Source organism: Suillus subaureus (genome assembly GCF_016647635.1).
Source record: "Suillus subaureus strain MN1 chromosome Unknown BJ212scaffold_4, whole genome shotgun sequence".
Taxonomy (NCBI): domain Eukaryota; kingdom Fungi; phylum Basidiomycota; class Agaricomycetes; order Boletales; family Suillaceae; genus Suillus; species Suillus subaureus.
The window spans coordinates 1,409,237-1,424,121 of NW_024538560.1; the positions used below are offsets into that span (position 1 = coordinate 1,409,237).

Here is a 14,885-nt window from a genome sequence, read left to right on the forward strand (position 1 = left end):
TCAAACGTGTTACTAGATGGGCCGACAACGGCAATATCATTGTTGGAAATGGTAGTTGATGTTCAGCACGATGACCAGCTGGTCACCAACTACGCAGTACTTGTTGTCTACAGAAAACGGTTGTCGGCCAGATCAACTCTTCCGTGAGCCGAGAAGACATCGGAGCCACGCAAGAGCCACGTGGTCGGCAAGGGTCGGCATGGGCTTGCGGGAAGGGTCCGCGGCACCAATTTGCAAAAGGACCGACCGACATACTAATAAGGAAGTTGTCAATCTTTCAAATTGTCGTCATCAATTTTGCGGGAAACACGTACTGTGAATCAGTGCAGGGCAGTTTCAGGTTCTCTTGGTGCTCGCGATGGTCGCATTCGTATATAAGGCAGCTTGTCTGTCTCTCTCATTCCCACTAAGCCTCCCGCTCCTCCCCCCAAATCCTCACTTCGCCATCACTCTTAGACATGCCTGCTGTCGTTATTAATCCACATGCCGGACACGAGCTCGACGCTCTTTCCGATGCAGTCGATGACGGTGTGTATTCATCACGCCGTTCCACCGCTTCGTGACGTGACTTACCATCTCTCTGCAGTAAATGTTCTAAAGGCTAAAATTTGGGACTCTCAGTCTGAGTTTGATTCTACCAAAGACAAGACGACCTTCCGGCAGTATGAGACTGCCTGCGATCGCGTCAAGAATTTTTACAAGGAGCAACATGGTGATTCATACATCCGATCTACTAATTCACTATGTGGTACTGATGCTGCCATGTAGAAAAACAGACTGTAGCTTTCAACATCAAGGCCCGCATGGAATTCAAGAGCCGGAAACGCGCTCGCATGGGTATCTGGCAAGCTATGGAAATGCTCAATACGCTTGTAGATGACTCGGATCCAGACGTCAGTGATTTATTGGCTTGCGATTTTCCTTTGCTGACTCGCAATACATATTTAGACTGAGCTTTCGCAAATTGAGCATTTGCTCCAGACTGCCGAGGCCATTCGGCGCGATGGCAAACCTGAATGGATGCAAGTTACCGGTTTGATCCACGACCTTGGTAAGCTGTTGCACCTATTTGGCAGTGAGGGCCAGTGGGACGTCGTCGGTGTAGGTTCCTTCATCCGGTATTCATGATGACATGCAGACTGATATGCTTCTTCACGCTAGGATACCTTCATCGTCGGCTGCGCTTTCTCCGATAAAAACATATACCCCAGTACCTTCGCCGGTAACCCAGACTTTCACGACGCCGTTTATTCTACGCAGTATGGAATTTATGAGCCTAATTGCGGCCTTGATAATGTTATGGTGTCTTGGGGTCATGACGAGGTATATTTCTGTCTACGTATTGTATTCTTCTCTGCTTATCAAACTTCTCGCAGTATCTCTACAATGTCGTTAAGGATCAGAGCTCGCTTCCAGCAGAAGGCCTTGCTATGATTAGGTATCATAGTTTTTATCCGTAAGCTTCTCTCAGTCTGCACTATCCACCGAATTTTTACAATATCTAATTAGATGGCACCGTGAGGGAGCTTACACACACCTCATGAATGAGAAAGATCGCGTATCCCTTCAGGCCGTTCGCGCCTTCAACCCTTATGATCTCTACTCGAAGAGTGACAAGCCCTGCGACACTGAAACACTTCGTCCATACTACGAGGGCCTCATTGCTAAATTCTTTCCTTCTGAGATTGACTGGTAGGTGCGCGTGATAGCGCGCACGACTTTATTTTAAAATTATAGACGACCGTCTGGTAATGTAGACATAGCCTTTTAGTCGATATAGAGGGCAAAACCCGTGCAGCTTAGATGTGTATTTTTTAGAAGCTTTGTGTCCTTAGTTGTTCCATCTACTTTATTGCAGCAGTATCCCAATGTTCGTATAGAGGCCTTTATTAGCATCTACATAATTTAATTTATTGTCACAGAACAGCGAGTTTGAGAGATAAGATAATGATTGGCGCCCGCTTTGTATTAACCAACGTGCAACCTTGACTGCGCCACCACTGAAACTTATCGCTCCCATATCTCACGGACTCAGCCTTCACCATCTTTCACTCATTCCTTCTATCTTGCTAGACAATATATATCCGGATATACTAGACAACCCGCCGTTCTACAATGTCGCAGGAATCACCTATTAGTGAACCAGTCATCTACCACGGCAAGAAATTTATCGTGCTCAGCGATTGGTGCGTAAACTCTAGATCTAGATCTAAGCGGCGATGGCACTGATCGCTGTACTCAAACAGGGACGGCACGATCACCACGCAGGACTCCAATGATTGTTCGTCGCGTCGAGAACTTACTATGTGCCTCACTGACTGAAGTACTACCATTCAGTTGTGACGGACACCTTTGGGATGGGGCGCTCAGATCGCTTTGCCCTCAATCAGCGTATACGTAATGGCGAAGATAACTTCCGGTGCGAAACATTGCATGAACAAAGCCGCAGAGCTGATTTCGTCATTCAGGGATGCCTTCCGGAAGATGATCGTGAGCGTCGTTGAGAATGGCAAGGAGGAAGGCAAGGTGACGCATACATTCGAGTTCTGTAAAAATGCTGTCGCGAACAGTAAGTTTTGTCCACGCACGATGGGCGTTTGTTGTCCAGAGCTAATGTCTAGATTGTTTTAGATATCAAAGTCGATGATACCTTCAAGGGTTTCTACGAATTTTGCGAAACGAATGATATACCCGTGGTAATTGTGTCCAGGTACAAAAAAACTTATGGTTTCACCGTGCTGTAAATTCATTCCTCTGCAGTGGTATGGAACCTATCATCCGTGCCGTGCTGAACAAGCACCTCGCTAGCCTCGACGGCATTCAAATAATATCAAACGAGGTGAAAACCTACGATGATGGGAGCTGGGACATCCAATACCGTCATCCCGAGAGGTAACATTACACATCGCTGTTTCGCGTTTGACTGAGCACGATAAATTAGCGGTTTCGGACATGACAAGTCGAAGGCGATTGCCCCATACAGGAATATGCAGCCCGCCCCGATAGTATTCTTCTTCGGTGATGGCGTCTCAGACCTATCCGCAGCGCGGGGAGCGACTTGTCTGTTCGTCAAGTACAAGCCGAATGGAGAGAACGAATTGATGGAATACTGCCTCATGAACAAGATCAAGCACCGGTTGTTCCAGAGCTTCGAGGAAGCGCAAGGTTTGATGAAGCTCATCATCTTCGCGGAGACGGAGGAAGAGCGACAGAGTATCATTACACGGGAATGGCCTGAAGTAGCTTGAGAGGTTGTCTCACTTCACCCCAAGTGATGGCAATCGCAGGACGGTCTTTAGTACTCGTGACACGGTGTATTTAGATCTAGGGGTATCAAGATTGCGCCTTTAATTGTTCAAGTCGAACCCAGCTCGTTATTCTCGGCGTGTCAGTGCCTTCGCCCGCAACTTCGCCTGAATACGCCAAGCACAACCGCGATTTTCAACCAACCAAATGATGCAACAAAATCTCAGGCGTGCCCTAGTCACGACAGGTGTTGGGCAATAACCAAGTTGGCTTGATAACGGGATGCTGGGGTGGGTGGGGATTTCAGTGTGACTAAACATAGTTTCAAACCGACTAAGCGTTGGAGATGCTTGGGTACAGGAAAATGCGTGGGTTGCAATCATAGAATGGGAATGAGATTGGCGGGGGAGCGAAAGATCCATGGAAGCGATTAACGAGAGTTCTATCTTGCAAGGACAATGGCGGCGCCTCCCTCAATGGAAGTCTATAAGTTGAAAAAGAGATGGTTGCGCTGCAATTGATACTTCGAATTCGAGGTACTCTAGTGAAAGAAAAAGATAAGACGAATCATCGCAAAGAAAGCTGAGTACTTCGTCTGCGAACGTTTCGAACTATCCTTCCTCTAATGAGGCTAATGAAATTTGGTCAGACGAATTCGCCTTCACTTCCGCTATCTTCCTCGTCATCTTCGTCATCCTCATCAATGTCGCTACCAGCCTGCTTTCCGGTCTCCGGTGGCAGTTGTACAGCTCCGTCAGAGGTGGACCTCCGACACCTTCATTTCCAAGATTTTCCGTGGAGAAAGACTCGATCGACCGCTGGACGAGCCTGAGGTCCTAGCTGCTGGATCATTCTTGTGGGAAGATATCTCCTATGCAGCGATTTCTGTCAAATTAGGTGCGAAAGCCAGAATGAAACCATCTACCTTTGTAGGATGGCGAACTCTCGAGTTGTCAAAGTGTGCCAAACTCAGCGCATTGTATGAAAATCCTGAGTGGAGAACGTCAGGGGATATGTCACGTCTGTCTACAGTAGACCAATGTATGGCAACGCGATATCAGACTAGACGTGGGCAATGATGCGGTGAGGCGAAGACATTTGCGGTGATACGAATTAGAGAAAGGAAGGATGACAAGTTGAGCGTAAGGGATACGATGGGTTGTTGAGACAGAAGTTCACTGAACTCGAATATCTTCGTTTCCTCGGCGATTGCTCTGTGACGTGCAACCGAGCTAGCGTTCGGCTTCATTCAAACTGGTTTGTATGACTTTAGTACTTGATTCGGCAAGAGTTTCTGTGTCCGCACTGTGCAGATATGGGCGTGGAAGATAGTTCAAAGCGTAAGAATTCAAGTGAAGGCAAATTAGACATCTGTAATAGCATGGCTACCTCGAAATTTCTCCAGTGCTCACTGATCTTAAATGAGACCGGCGATGCAACGCATTACGATGCATCTCCTGATTTTGCAGAAAACACGACATCACATACAAAAGGGCACTGGGTTATGATAGAGACATCTTGGACTGTTCGGATGAATTGACGGTGAGGATTGGTATTGAGTGTCACCAATTTCGGGGTAGCAACTAGATATATTGGAATGTTTCGTTGCTGACCCCACATCCGAGTCAGGTAAGAGACGTCAGATTGGGAAACAGAAAGTGAGGGAGAGAGGGATGGGTGGCTGATGATATGCCAAAGTTCGGTACCGACAGTCACATCGTAGGTCATGGCTCTTTGAAAGTCCTGTTAACAGTGAGTACGAACGCAAGGCAGAGTGTGACTTACCGGTTTTTGGTTATCCCGATTCCACAAGCTTTGTGGGAGATATCGGATTAGCGGCACAAGGTCATGCAGGCTCCGGTGCAAGATCCGTAAATGACCTGCATGTCAATGCAAGCATCAGGAGTGTCTGTTTTTTTGAGAACTTAGTATTGCTATCATCGACCAACCAGAAGATGTTCCACTGAGGCTCTGACACCATATAATCACACAATGAGCGGTACGGGCAACAGAGGATTGACGGTTCTATCGCCGAACTGTCGGCCGTGGGCCTCTTGACGTGTGTAGGTGTCTTGCATTTATCCTGGATGGTTTTTACAAAAGTACTCCTCCATACGGTGTGGGTGTAGATCTAGTAAAGGTTCCGTGAGCATATTTTGTACAAGTTTGGTGGTCTTATTAATAGCAATTGGCTTTCCAATAGCACTAAGCACGCATTGGTTGTTCAATGCGCCCATCGCCGCCTGGTCAAGCTGAGCAGGAATTGTAGTCGTCACCTGCTGTCGCTCGGTAGCGCAGCGACCTAGAAATGTTTAGGAAGGCTCAATTGCGGGATATTTTCGTACGTCTGCTACATTCTAGACATCATGGCTCAGCAGTCCTGATTGGTCTCGGACTCTAGAACTATTCGTGAGTCGTGTGCCTATCATTTAACTTCCAGCCATATGACGCCTGGTATTGCTTGCTCAGGAGACAAGTGTGATCGATGAATGGGAATAATACCACAGGTCTGACCATGCCACTACTCTACGGAGCTGAGCAATCTCGCATTATTAATACTCATGAGTCGCTGATTACCTATGGTTACTCTGTTCAAATGTCAGCGCTTTAGCAACCAAACCTGAATATGCTGGAAAATGTCACATGTTATCATTGGCTCTGCGTATGTTTTCCAGTTTATTTATATCGACTCATATGGAGACTTTCAACTTCCATGTGTTCCTTCAGGCAAGTCCTGTCGGTACTGAGTGGCTATCGGTTGCCTTAACCCATATAAGCCTCCTTGGGTCATTTATGGTGCATTAGCAAGGTCCCCGCTCTTTTGTTCAACATGCAGTCGTTCTCAGCCCTGCTTCGCGCAGTGCTCCTCGTCACCGTGACCTCTGTATCGGCTTCAAGCCTCTTTAGAATTCCCCTGACGAAGCTTGCGCCTTCTGGCTCCTCCCTTGCAGGACTGCCTGATGCTGATCGTTCACGTGCTGCATTCCTGAAGAGCTTTGCTTCTGGTGGTCCTACGACCGTCCCCGCATCTAACCTCGCATATGTCCAGTACACAACCAGTGTTGGCGTTGGCAGCCCTCCAACATACTACAATTTAGTTGTTGACACTGGTAGCTCCAATACTTTTGTCGGGTGAGACCTGATTTGTTATTCCGTCAGGCCAAATCTCATTTTATCTCAAGAACTGGGACGACCTATGTCCAGACCTCGACCAGTATCTTCACTGGTGAGGACGTCAACGTCACTTACGGCTCTGGTTACTTTTCTGGCTTGGAGTGTAGGTCTTTGGGCTACTTAGGAATGGTAACATCTGAAAATTCGACCTTCAGATCTCGACCAGGTGACGCTCGCTCCAGGTTTTGTCATCACGAACCAGTCCATTGGTGATGCTCTTTCCTATGCCGACTTCGAGGGCGTCGATGGCATCGTCGGCGTGGGCCCCACCATTCTGACTGAGGGCACACTGTCACCAAGCACTGATGAGCTGATTCCCACTGTTATGAACAACGCTCTCTCGCAGGGTTTGATCACAGAGGAAATATTGGGTGTCTCTTTCGCACCTGCAACGAGTTACAATGACACTAGTAAGAGGGGTTGTGTGGTATAATTGAAGGTGATCTAATTTGCGTGCAGATGGAGCCCTCACTTATGGAGGCATCGATTCGTCTTTGGTGAGCCCAAAAACTATGTCCTAAACAATAGTTCTGAATTTTATACAGTACACCGGCGAAATCACTTACACGCCGGTCACCGCAACTTACCCTGCTGGCTACTACTGGGGCATCAATGTCACCGATGCAACGTACGGCTCCACAACAACCGTTATTCCAACGTCAACCGCCGGAATCGTCGATACTGGCACCACCCGTAGGGTTTTATTACCCATCCACATGCATACTTTCTGACACATTTTTAGTGATCCTCCTCGCTGATAACTTCTTCGAGTCCTACATGCGTGCCATCCCTGGTGCCAAGCTCGATGAGAGCACGGGCCTCATGACCGTCCCTGAATCCTCCGTCTCGGAAATCCAACCATTGAACTTTACTATCGGCGGCACCGTCTTTAGTCTGGACGCTGCAGCGCAACTCATTCCGATTGACCAGAACACCGCATGGGGCTTGTCAGCAAACAAGCAGTACGGCCTTGTCTCGTACTTAGGGACTGACAGTGGCGAAGGGCTAGACTTCATCATCGGGCAGAAGTTCATGGAGAAGTACTATGCTGTGAGTTGTCGAATCGCGGGGTGACTGTATAATCCGGGTATTGATTAAATTGCAGGTTTTCGACACGGATAGCAATCGCGTTGGATTTGCTTATACGTGAGTTTTTTTCCTCGTATCTGGTTTTCTCTTCCGGCTGACGAATTTCTGTAAAAGTGAACATACATTTACCACGTACACTGCTTGATACGAGTACCTTCTTAAAGGGGATGAACGGCAGTAATACCTCATTTACACATACCTCACGTTTTTCTTACTGTGATTGGGATACCCCATGCGCCGTTCAATTCACTGCGCCACTCCTTAGGGCCTGGGCTTCATTGCGACTTTTAGGATGCACTCATGTGGTGCTCATCAGTGCTATGACCGAGAAATTTAGGAGCGTAGTCCCGTACTCAGACGTCTTGAGGGGACGATTACATGCTTGACACCAGGAAATCCCAACCGGGACGTGAGAGCAAAAATACAAGTGAGGAAATGGTGAGGAAGTGATACGAGAGGATGCAGTTCGGACTGCCACATGGTGGCGTTCGGCAGCCTCGGAGTCGCCTTAAAAATGTGTCGTGTATAGACTTGAGATCTGAGAGCTTGAGATGTCGAATGCATAAGAGGTAGAGTTTCTCGCACACCACACAAAGTTCCAAGTGTATTCCAATTTAACAGGATCTTTGCAGTGTAAGATTAATAGGCTACATGTATCAATACTCTAAATTCCTAGGATATTCTCCTTGAGCTTTTGAACAATCGGAGCAGCTGTTACAGGTTATGGTTTCATATCGTAGATTGTCAACAGCGTCTTGAGTGACACACGACTTAAAGGTGGGACGGAATTAACTCATGGTAGGAGGTTAATTACATAATAGACACGGAAAAGTTGCCGGCATGATCGGCACCTACTAAATTTCAAACTCCCAGCTTCGCCCTGGCGGCTCTGCCACAAGCTCAGCCAGCCGGTCACGAGCTAATGTTAGACTAGATGAGACACACTCGACGCATGCCGCCATGAGCTGCTATAGTCCCACCCCCTCACGGCTGGCGCTCACCTTCAAGACTCTTTCTTCGGGTCGACAGAGACTCGGATAGGTTTCTGAAAAACTCTGCAGGTTTATGTCTATAGCTCTAGTCGGCGGCTGAACAAACCAGATTACTATGGATCTGTGATAAGTATATCTGACTTTTGGCTATGATTATCGATACAAATACTAATAGCGCCGCATAGAACATATATATAGCACCATGAGCTGCACTGGTTATGAACGATTCCTCGGGCATATGCGCACAATACGTATATCAACCCATTCAACCAAACGTCCATGAATACAGACGCTACAGATAACAACATTCCAAAATGGTGGTGTGAGAGGCTATATGCCAATAATACCCCTAGTAGTGAATTGGGGAGGAACGGCACTCTTCCTTCGGGTGGTACCCGCTGATGGATCTCCAAAAATCGGTGGAATGATGAATCCCAGTGAGTGCTGGCATGCCATCAATGAAGTGCACGGCTCCCTTTTCGTCATTCTTATTCAATCATGGAACAGAACACGTGTTTAGTTGCGCTGTCTTGAATATTCCTTTCTAGTTCAACAACCCCAACCATAAAGCTAGACCTAGGAGCATGCCGAGCACCTGGCATCAGCATTCCCAGTGACTGCTATAGAGGCCTGTGGAGGGTCATATCTGAAGCCAGTGTCACTCAGCATCTGAACCTCTTTTTCAAGTTTATGTCGCAGTTCGCGGTACATTCCCTGGTGAGAAACGCTGTTCGATGTTGCCAGCATGAGTACGATGATGTGGAATGAAATTAATTATGAATGCCTTGTAAACGCTCGTGCACATGTTGACCGCCATTTGAGCGAGTTCTAACGAGCAAGCTACCCACGCCACTGTGGGATTCGCAGCGAATTAGGTAAGTGATGATCGATGAGTGCACACGTGGGTAACAATATTACCGGTGTGATTTCAACACATTAATATTATTGTTGAAATTTAACCACTGCGACTGAGCGCGGGCTCTGTAGGCACTGTGAGGGTATTGGCCTCATACGGAGACACTCTGATAACCCATTCATGACTGTTACTCCGTTCTTTATACGTTCTTTCTTCTTGTCTTCATCATAGGTGAGGCAGTACTTGCACCCGTTCCTTATCCGGAGCCGTGTTGATGCAATGTTATTGATGATCAAGTATCAGTGGAGAGGCTCGGGCCACATCTTGCTCCGTTCTTGCCGTGAAAAATTGGTGCGGGGACATTTTTGAGCTGATTTCTTCAAGTACGAGGTACAACGTACGTGGTGTCTTCACGATTCACTCAATTTCCCCACCTAACATCATGAATTTGTGGTTTTACAATCTGCAGGATCAACACTTGAAATCTTCGTTCTCACACGTTCCGAATCTGATGGGAGCAAAGACTACCAGCAGCGTCCCGTTCTCCATGTTACCCCGGCTTGGTTTTTCTCCGGGTCACAAAACGGGGTCTTCATCTCGTTCTCCCTATGCTGAAAATCCTGAAGAAGACTGGTATATTCCCTATAATGGTCCGTTAGAACCACCCAAGAGCGTCTCAATGGCTAAGCAAGATACCATGAGACACTCCGTTAGCCAGGATGACGTGAATACGTTTCTGGAAGACTCTCAATTACTGGACCGCTATCGGGACACGTCCGTGAACGATGCAGGGCCAGTGGGACTAGGTCTACCTGCACAATCAACTGGGTTCCCCAGAACCCGAGTTCGCTCTGACTTCACGAGGCGTACCACGAGCTCAACAAGCATCATCGATCCGATACGGCCGCATCCTCGACGGCGACAGGCAAGTGCACCGCGCTTGCAAAGCCTTACCCACACCATGGATGCCAGCGCTGGCGTTGGCGAATCCCCAATGCCTATGCAGCGTATTGCAATGTCGTCCCCTCAGAAAAAAATAGGTCGGTTCTTCGGGTTCGGGTCTAGCAAAAAGTCAAAAAGACAATCAATCAGTACACCTGTATCCCCTATTAGTCGGACTCACATGCCGGGAACATGGTTTCCCAATTCTGTCCAACATAGTACACTCCAGGAAAACGTTAATTTTGCGAAACCTTCTGGTTCTAGTCCCAACACTAGCAATCACTTTGACTCACCTTATGTCACATTGCCACGGCCATCCCGTAGAAGTCACACCCTCCATTACCTGCCACGTGTTGATGTCGTAGATCCCTCTCCATCCAAGCAACATTCTGCCCGGCATGTCGACTTGCATCGAAAACCCGACCAAGACTCGTTTCCTTCATTCCCGACCACAAACTATGACTCTCCAACTATCCTCATGGCTCACCCATATGCAAATACATCTTCCTCCGCTTCCATGTCTGCTCTTCGACCCGGAACTTCTCAACAATCTCGTCAAGGACATCAACAACTGGATTCGTGCTCACAAAGTAGTCATTTCTCGCACAATAATCCCACTCTGCGTAATCGGGCACTGACCTATGCGATCGACCCTCGCAGTGATCGTGCCGCCACAATGGTTAAAAATGCACGTCCCTTGAGGTCACCACTGAAGCCCTCTGTCTCCACCCCGAATCTTTTTGCTGCATCACGCGACAAGCAGCCCTTGCAACAGAGCACAAAATCAACATCGCCGGTAGCAGGCGTGGAACGTTGGCTATCCCCCGAGACATGGTGCAACGCACTGTTCTTTCCACGTCCACGCCTAAAAGTCAAGCGCGCACATGAGCCACATGGAGGAAGCAGTGGACGAATCCTTAGTCCGCCAATCACGCCTGTCACTGAGGGTGCCACCCCGCGCCTCAGTCCTGCTCTGCTTGGCGGGAGACCACAGATGTCGTTGGTTACAACTGATACACTGAAGGAACACCATGCTTTGTTGAAATCTAGGTCGGCTGTTGATATCCTGTCTGGCCCCTCTATTTCTAGTAGACCTCGTACTGCGCCCATGCAACGGCACCCAGACCCAATTGAGGACATAAACCTCGAGGAGTCGGAATGTATACCGGGCGCATCGACCGCGCAACAGGAACTCCGTCCGTCAACCCCTGTGCCATCGTTAACCCAGTAAGCCACAATTTTTTTTAGGTAGCTAACCAATAACCAAGTACTCCTGCAGAGTTCTTGAAGAAGGCGAGGTTCTAGAAGAACAACGAAGGCAATGGCAACACCAGGCCTCACACTCGTTCGGGAACAGCCGAACCCGCTCCCTCTCCCGCGCTCGTGCCAGGTCATTGTCACGGAGTCATGGGCACAAGCCGGAGGGCAGCACGACCCTAGAATATCTGGCTGCACGAACGCTCCTAGGAGGTCAGGGCATTGCCCCTACTGTTAATGTTGCAAGAAGTTCGCACTCTCGATCTCATTCCTATTCACACGCTAGTTCGAATTCTCGCGGGCGTTCTAGTTCATACTCATTCACACGCTCACACTCGCACTCCCTTGGTAAATCCAATTCACAGAGGTCGCTCACGGATCCTCAACCTCAAAACACTCGGCATGCCCGAAATGACTCCTGGGGCAAAACTGCCCTGCTTAAAGCATGCGCACCTTGCGGAGATCTTAGCGATTTACTAGGCACCCCCGTTGAGAGCAAGAAACCAGCCCTGGAACCTATGACGGAGGAAACCAAAATCATACATCTGAGTGATCCTGCGGATGCCCCGCACAACGAAGCTGACGAGGGACGCGTCATCGTCATAGGGGTTTCTCCAGCCCCGACTATACCAAGTGGGGAAGGAGTTGGTATAGCACTTTCATCTCCCCCTCCTTCCGACAATCGCTTCTGTCTTGATCCTGGACTCCCAAGCATGCCCAGCCATCCATATGCCACCGGTGCCATATATACACGTTATCTTAGTCCATCCTCTGAGCATGGCCTACAACATGATCTTAAAGTATCTGATTATGCTGGGCCACATCCATCAGCCTATGACCCCCAACTCCCTTCGAATACTGCTACAAGCGACGTCAGCATGCGTCATAGGCTCCCACCGCGGGCAATGCAGCCGGGTGTAATCTCACATCCTTACGCTGCTGCATTAAGTGAGCCGGTAAACTCGCATGCACGGCAGCCCAGTAACTCTGTCCTTCCTACGCTGCCAGTTCCGCCAAGCGTTGTGCAGGAGGACAATGGTTTCACATCTGGTAACCACATATCCATCAGTAGTCCTGACTTCGAGAAGTATGGCGTCGGTGAGGCTCTTGTGTTCGCTGCGCCATCGCAAGACGAGCAGGAAACTGACTCCGAGGATCAATCTTTCGGAACCATCATCCCGTGCCAGCAGGATACTCTGAGTCGAATCATAGACAAGGGGAAGGTCAAAGACTCGACATCCGCGCCCACGGCCTTCAATAATAATCGATCCCAGATATCCGGCTCTGACTCTGCGGTCGTTTCTACTCGTCCTCCGAGTCTGATATCCGTGACACCAGTCGAAGGCAGGGACTCCAGCCACTCTCCTGGTGCCCGTCCCACGACCAACATCACCTCCGCACATCTTGTCATTTCAGCTTTGGATAATGATGATCTGGACGAATTTCAAGATTTGTTCTACAGGCCTCCCCAAAGCAGGCTGTCCAGTGGAAAATCTAGCGTAAAACATCAGGACGCAAGCGAAATCAGCAAGGGTATACCGTCGGATATTCATAGCTCTTATTCTGGAAGCGCGCTCACTAACCTCATGCGCAGTATGAGCGAGATTGGAGAACTGCATGTGGCGGCCTCGGATTTCTCCCATGGGCAGAGGTCAGGTGGACCAGGGGATCAACGATCGGATGAACTGTCTCAAACGTATGTCTTCATGGACATGTCGAGGACTCCTTCACCGGCGCAGGTCGATCCCTGTGCTGTTACCCAGTCGCCAGTACAACTTTACGAAGCACCCTTTGAAGCGAGTGTTCCAGAAGATATCGAATCTTCTCGAGTATCTTCTCCTCTGATCGCCTCACAAGAGAATGACACTTTTGGTACACGACATTCCGTGGAATTCAATCAGTGGCTAACAAACGTCTCTCACAGGTCACCCCATCCGACAAGATGTCGTTGACGCTGCAGGAAAATCTACCATTCACCAGGGCTCTCGTAGAACCTCTACATATGCCTCGATCCACGATGCTGCAGAAGAAGCTGACCTGGTCAGCCCCATCTCGTTCATCCAATCCCCACCTTTCTCTGCAGATGCCATGCGATCGAGCTACATGACCAGCGGGTCTGAGTACTCACGCATGTCCACCCTCTCCGATTTCCCCGACCCTCCCGCGCAACCAAATATAACACCTAACCAACCCTCCATTCTTCAGATCTATGTCGACGCTCCTACCCCACTCCAGCAGTCAGGGGGCTTTGAGGGGACCAACTGCCCTCAATCTGGGTCCCGCGTTTTCAGCTTGGATAGTCACCACACGACCTTCGGTGGTAGTGACGACATGGACATCATTACACGGGTTCACAGGTCTGAGTTTTGAATGTCACATTCCATCTTACTGGAATCACCATCTGAGTTGTCCGTTCTCGGATGGTGCACATATGGGGTATCTTTTGCTGTCATTGTTGTTGTACCGCAGTCTAGACTCTAGTATCATGCTTTACTTACTTTCTCATTCTTTTGATTAGAATACACGCTAATTTGTAAGGTTAATCAGCGCACTGTCCACAAAAACTTCGTCAGTCGCAATGGACGTTCAGGTTCTCTAGGACCAACGGAACAGCAATTGCTCCTTAGTTTGATCGATCTTCGGCCGCATCAGCAAAACCGCTGAGATGAGCGCTTAGCTTAAGTGTGCTGCGGACACTTACGAACGCTTTGTTTAATCTAGGTTTGTATGGGAGGGTTTTCCTGATGAAGATGTTGTACAGTCACTGCCAGCAGCAGTTTTACGGTGGATTGAAGGCTAATTTTAAATTGGATGATAGAGACAGCTGTCGCGCAATCGCCTCTTCTCTAGGCATAGATATTGGCGGTGAGAACCGTCCAGTTCAGCCAAATACATTCGTGAGTCCATCTGGAACAAGCGCAGACCCGGTAAGATGCGGAACCTGGCATGGCTGTCAGTCCAGTTTGCATGGGAAAATCTTGTTGAAGGTAGTACTCAATGAGAAGTCAAGAATGCATCTAGCAGTAGTGTTCTGTCGTGGCTTGATTGTATGATGTATCGATAGCGGTTTATACGCGCAATCTCGCATGCATGTGGGCCAGCCAGAATGTTTCCCTGCGCGTCCGTATGGTGGTCGTACTTGCCCATGACAACCTGTAGACGGAATCGACTTGAAGTGGTCAGGAGAAGACATGCAATGAAGTGTACCAAGAGGGTAGTCTCCAGCCTCTCACAAGCCAGATGACACTACCAAAGACGAAAAGCTAGTTCTCCCTCAGGCTGAAGTTAAGATATTACCGCGTCCAACCAATATTGTATTTATGTGATCG

The 14,885-nt window shown here is 48.7% G+C and overlaps 4 protein-coding genes across 4 annotated transcripts; all 4 read left to right on the forward strand.

Moving 5' to 3' along the window:
* Positions 1-274: 274 nt before the first annotated feature.
* On the forward strand, positions 275-1,920 carry BJ212DRAFT_1326740 (myo-inositol oxygenase). Its single transcript, XM_041334615.1, has 7 exons — positions 275-528; positions 587-712; positions 769-893; positions 949-1,101; positions 1,162-1,323; positions 1,377-1,456; positions 1,510-1,920. Exons 1-7 carry the CDS (start codon positions 459-461, stop codon positions 1,694-1,696), a joined length of 903 nt encoding a protein of 300 aa, XP_041197858.1. The 5' UTR covers positions 275-458; the 3' UTR covers positions 1,697-1,920.
* A 41-nt stretch (positions 1,921-1,961) lies between these two features.
* On the forward strand, positions 1,962-3,448 carry BJ212DRAFT_1326743 (HAD-like domain-containing protein). The gene is made up of 7 exons (XM_041334616.1): positions 1,962-2,186; positions 2,247-2,281; positions 2,338-2,419; positions 2,469-2,569; positions 2,632-2,710; positions 2,761-2,892; positions 2,942-3,448. Exons 1-7 carry the CDS (start codon positions 2,116-2,118, stop codon positions 3,246-3,248), a joined length of 807 nt encoding a protein of 268 aa, XP_041197859.1. The 5' UTR covers positions 1,962-2,115; the 3' UTR covers positions 3,249-3,448.
* A 2,628-nt stretch (positions 3,449-6,076) lies between these two features.
* BJ212DRAFT_1262200 (acid protease) lies at positions 6,077-7,654 on the forward strand (the record flags this gene model as incomplete). The annotated part of the gene is made up of 8 exons (XM_041330246.1): positions 6,077-6,378; positions 6,429-6,523; positions 6,576-6,830; positions 6,880-6,917; positions 6,966-7,113; positions 7,163-7,470; positions 7,526-7,566; positions 7,624-7,654. 8 exons carry the CDS (start codon positions 6,077-6,079, stop codon positions 7,652-7,654), a joined length of 1,218 nt encoding a protein of 405 aa, XP_041197860.1.
* A 1,794-nt stretch (positions 7,655-9,448) lies between these two features.
* Positions 9,449-14,200, forward strand: BJ212DRAFT_1326768 (uncharacterized protein). Its single transcript, XM_041334617.1, has 5 exons — positions 9,449-9,588; positions 9,661-9,754; positions 9,827-11,526; positions 11,579-13,428; positions 13,481-14,200. Exons 3-5 carry the CDS (start codon positions 9,869-9,871, stop codon positions 13,924-13,926), a joined length of 3,954 nt encoding a protein of 1,317 aa, XP_041197861.1. The 5' UTR covers positions 9,449-9,588; positions 9,661-9,754; positions 9,827-9,868; the 3' UTR covers positions 13,927-14,200.
* The last annotated feature ends 685 nt before the right edge of the window (positions 14,201-14,885 follow it).

Coding starts and splice junctions, on each gene's coding strand:
- BJ212DRAFT_1326740 (XM_041334615.1), top strand. CDS start 459: ATGCCTGCTGTCGTTATTAATCCACATGCCGGACACGAGCTCGACGCT. Junction 529..586: donor TTCCGATGCAGTCGATGACG/GTGTGTATTCAT, acceptor ATCTCTCTGCAG/TAAATGTTCTAAAGGCTAAA. Junction 713..768: donor TTTTTACAAGGAGCAACATG/GTGATTCATACA, acceptor GCTGCCATGTAG/AAAAACAGACTGTAGCTTTC.
- BJ212DRAFT_1326743 (XM_041334616.1), top strand. CDS start 2,116: ATGTCGCAGGAATCACCTATTAGTGAACCAGTCATCTACCACGGCAAG. Junction 2,282..2,337: donor CACGCAGGACTCCAATGATT/GTTCGTCGCGTC, acceptor ACTACCATTCAG/TTGTGACGGACACCTTTGGG. Junction 2,420..2,468: donor AATGGCGAAGATAACTTCCG/GTGCGAAACATT, acceptor TTCGTCATTCAG/GGATGCCTTCCGGAAGATGA.
- BJ212DRAFT_1326768 (XM_041334617.1), top strand. CDS start 9,869: ATGGGAGCAAAGACTACCAGCAGCGTCCCGTTCTCCATGTTACCCCGG. Junction 11,527..11,578: donor CCTGTGCCATCGTTAACCCA/GTAAGCCACAAT, acceptor GTACTCCTGCAG/AGTTCTTGAAGAAGGCGAGG. Junction 13,429..13,480: donor ACAAGAGAATGACACTTTTG/GTACACGACATT, acceptor CGTCTCTCACAG/GTCACCCCATCCGACAAGAT.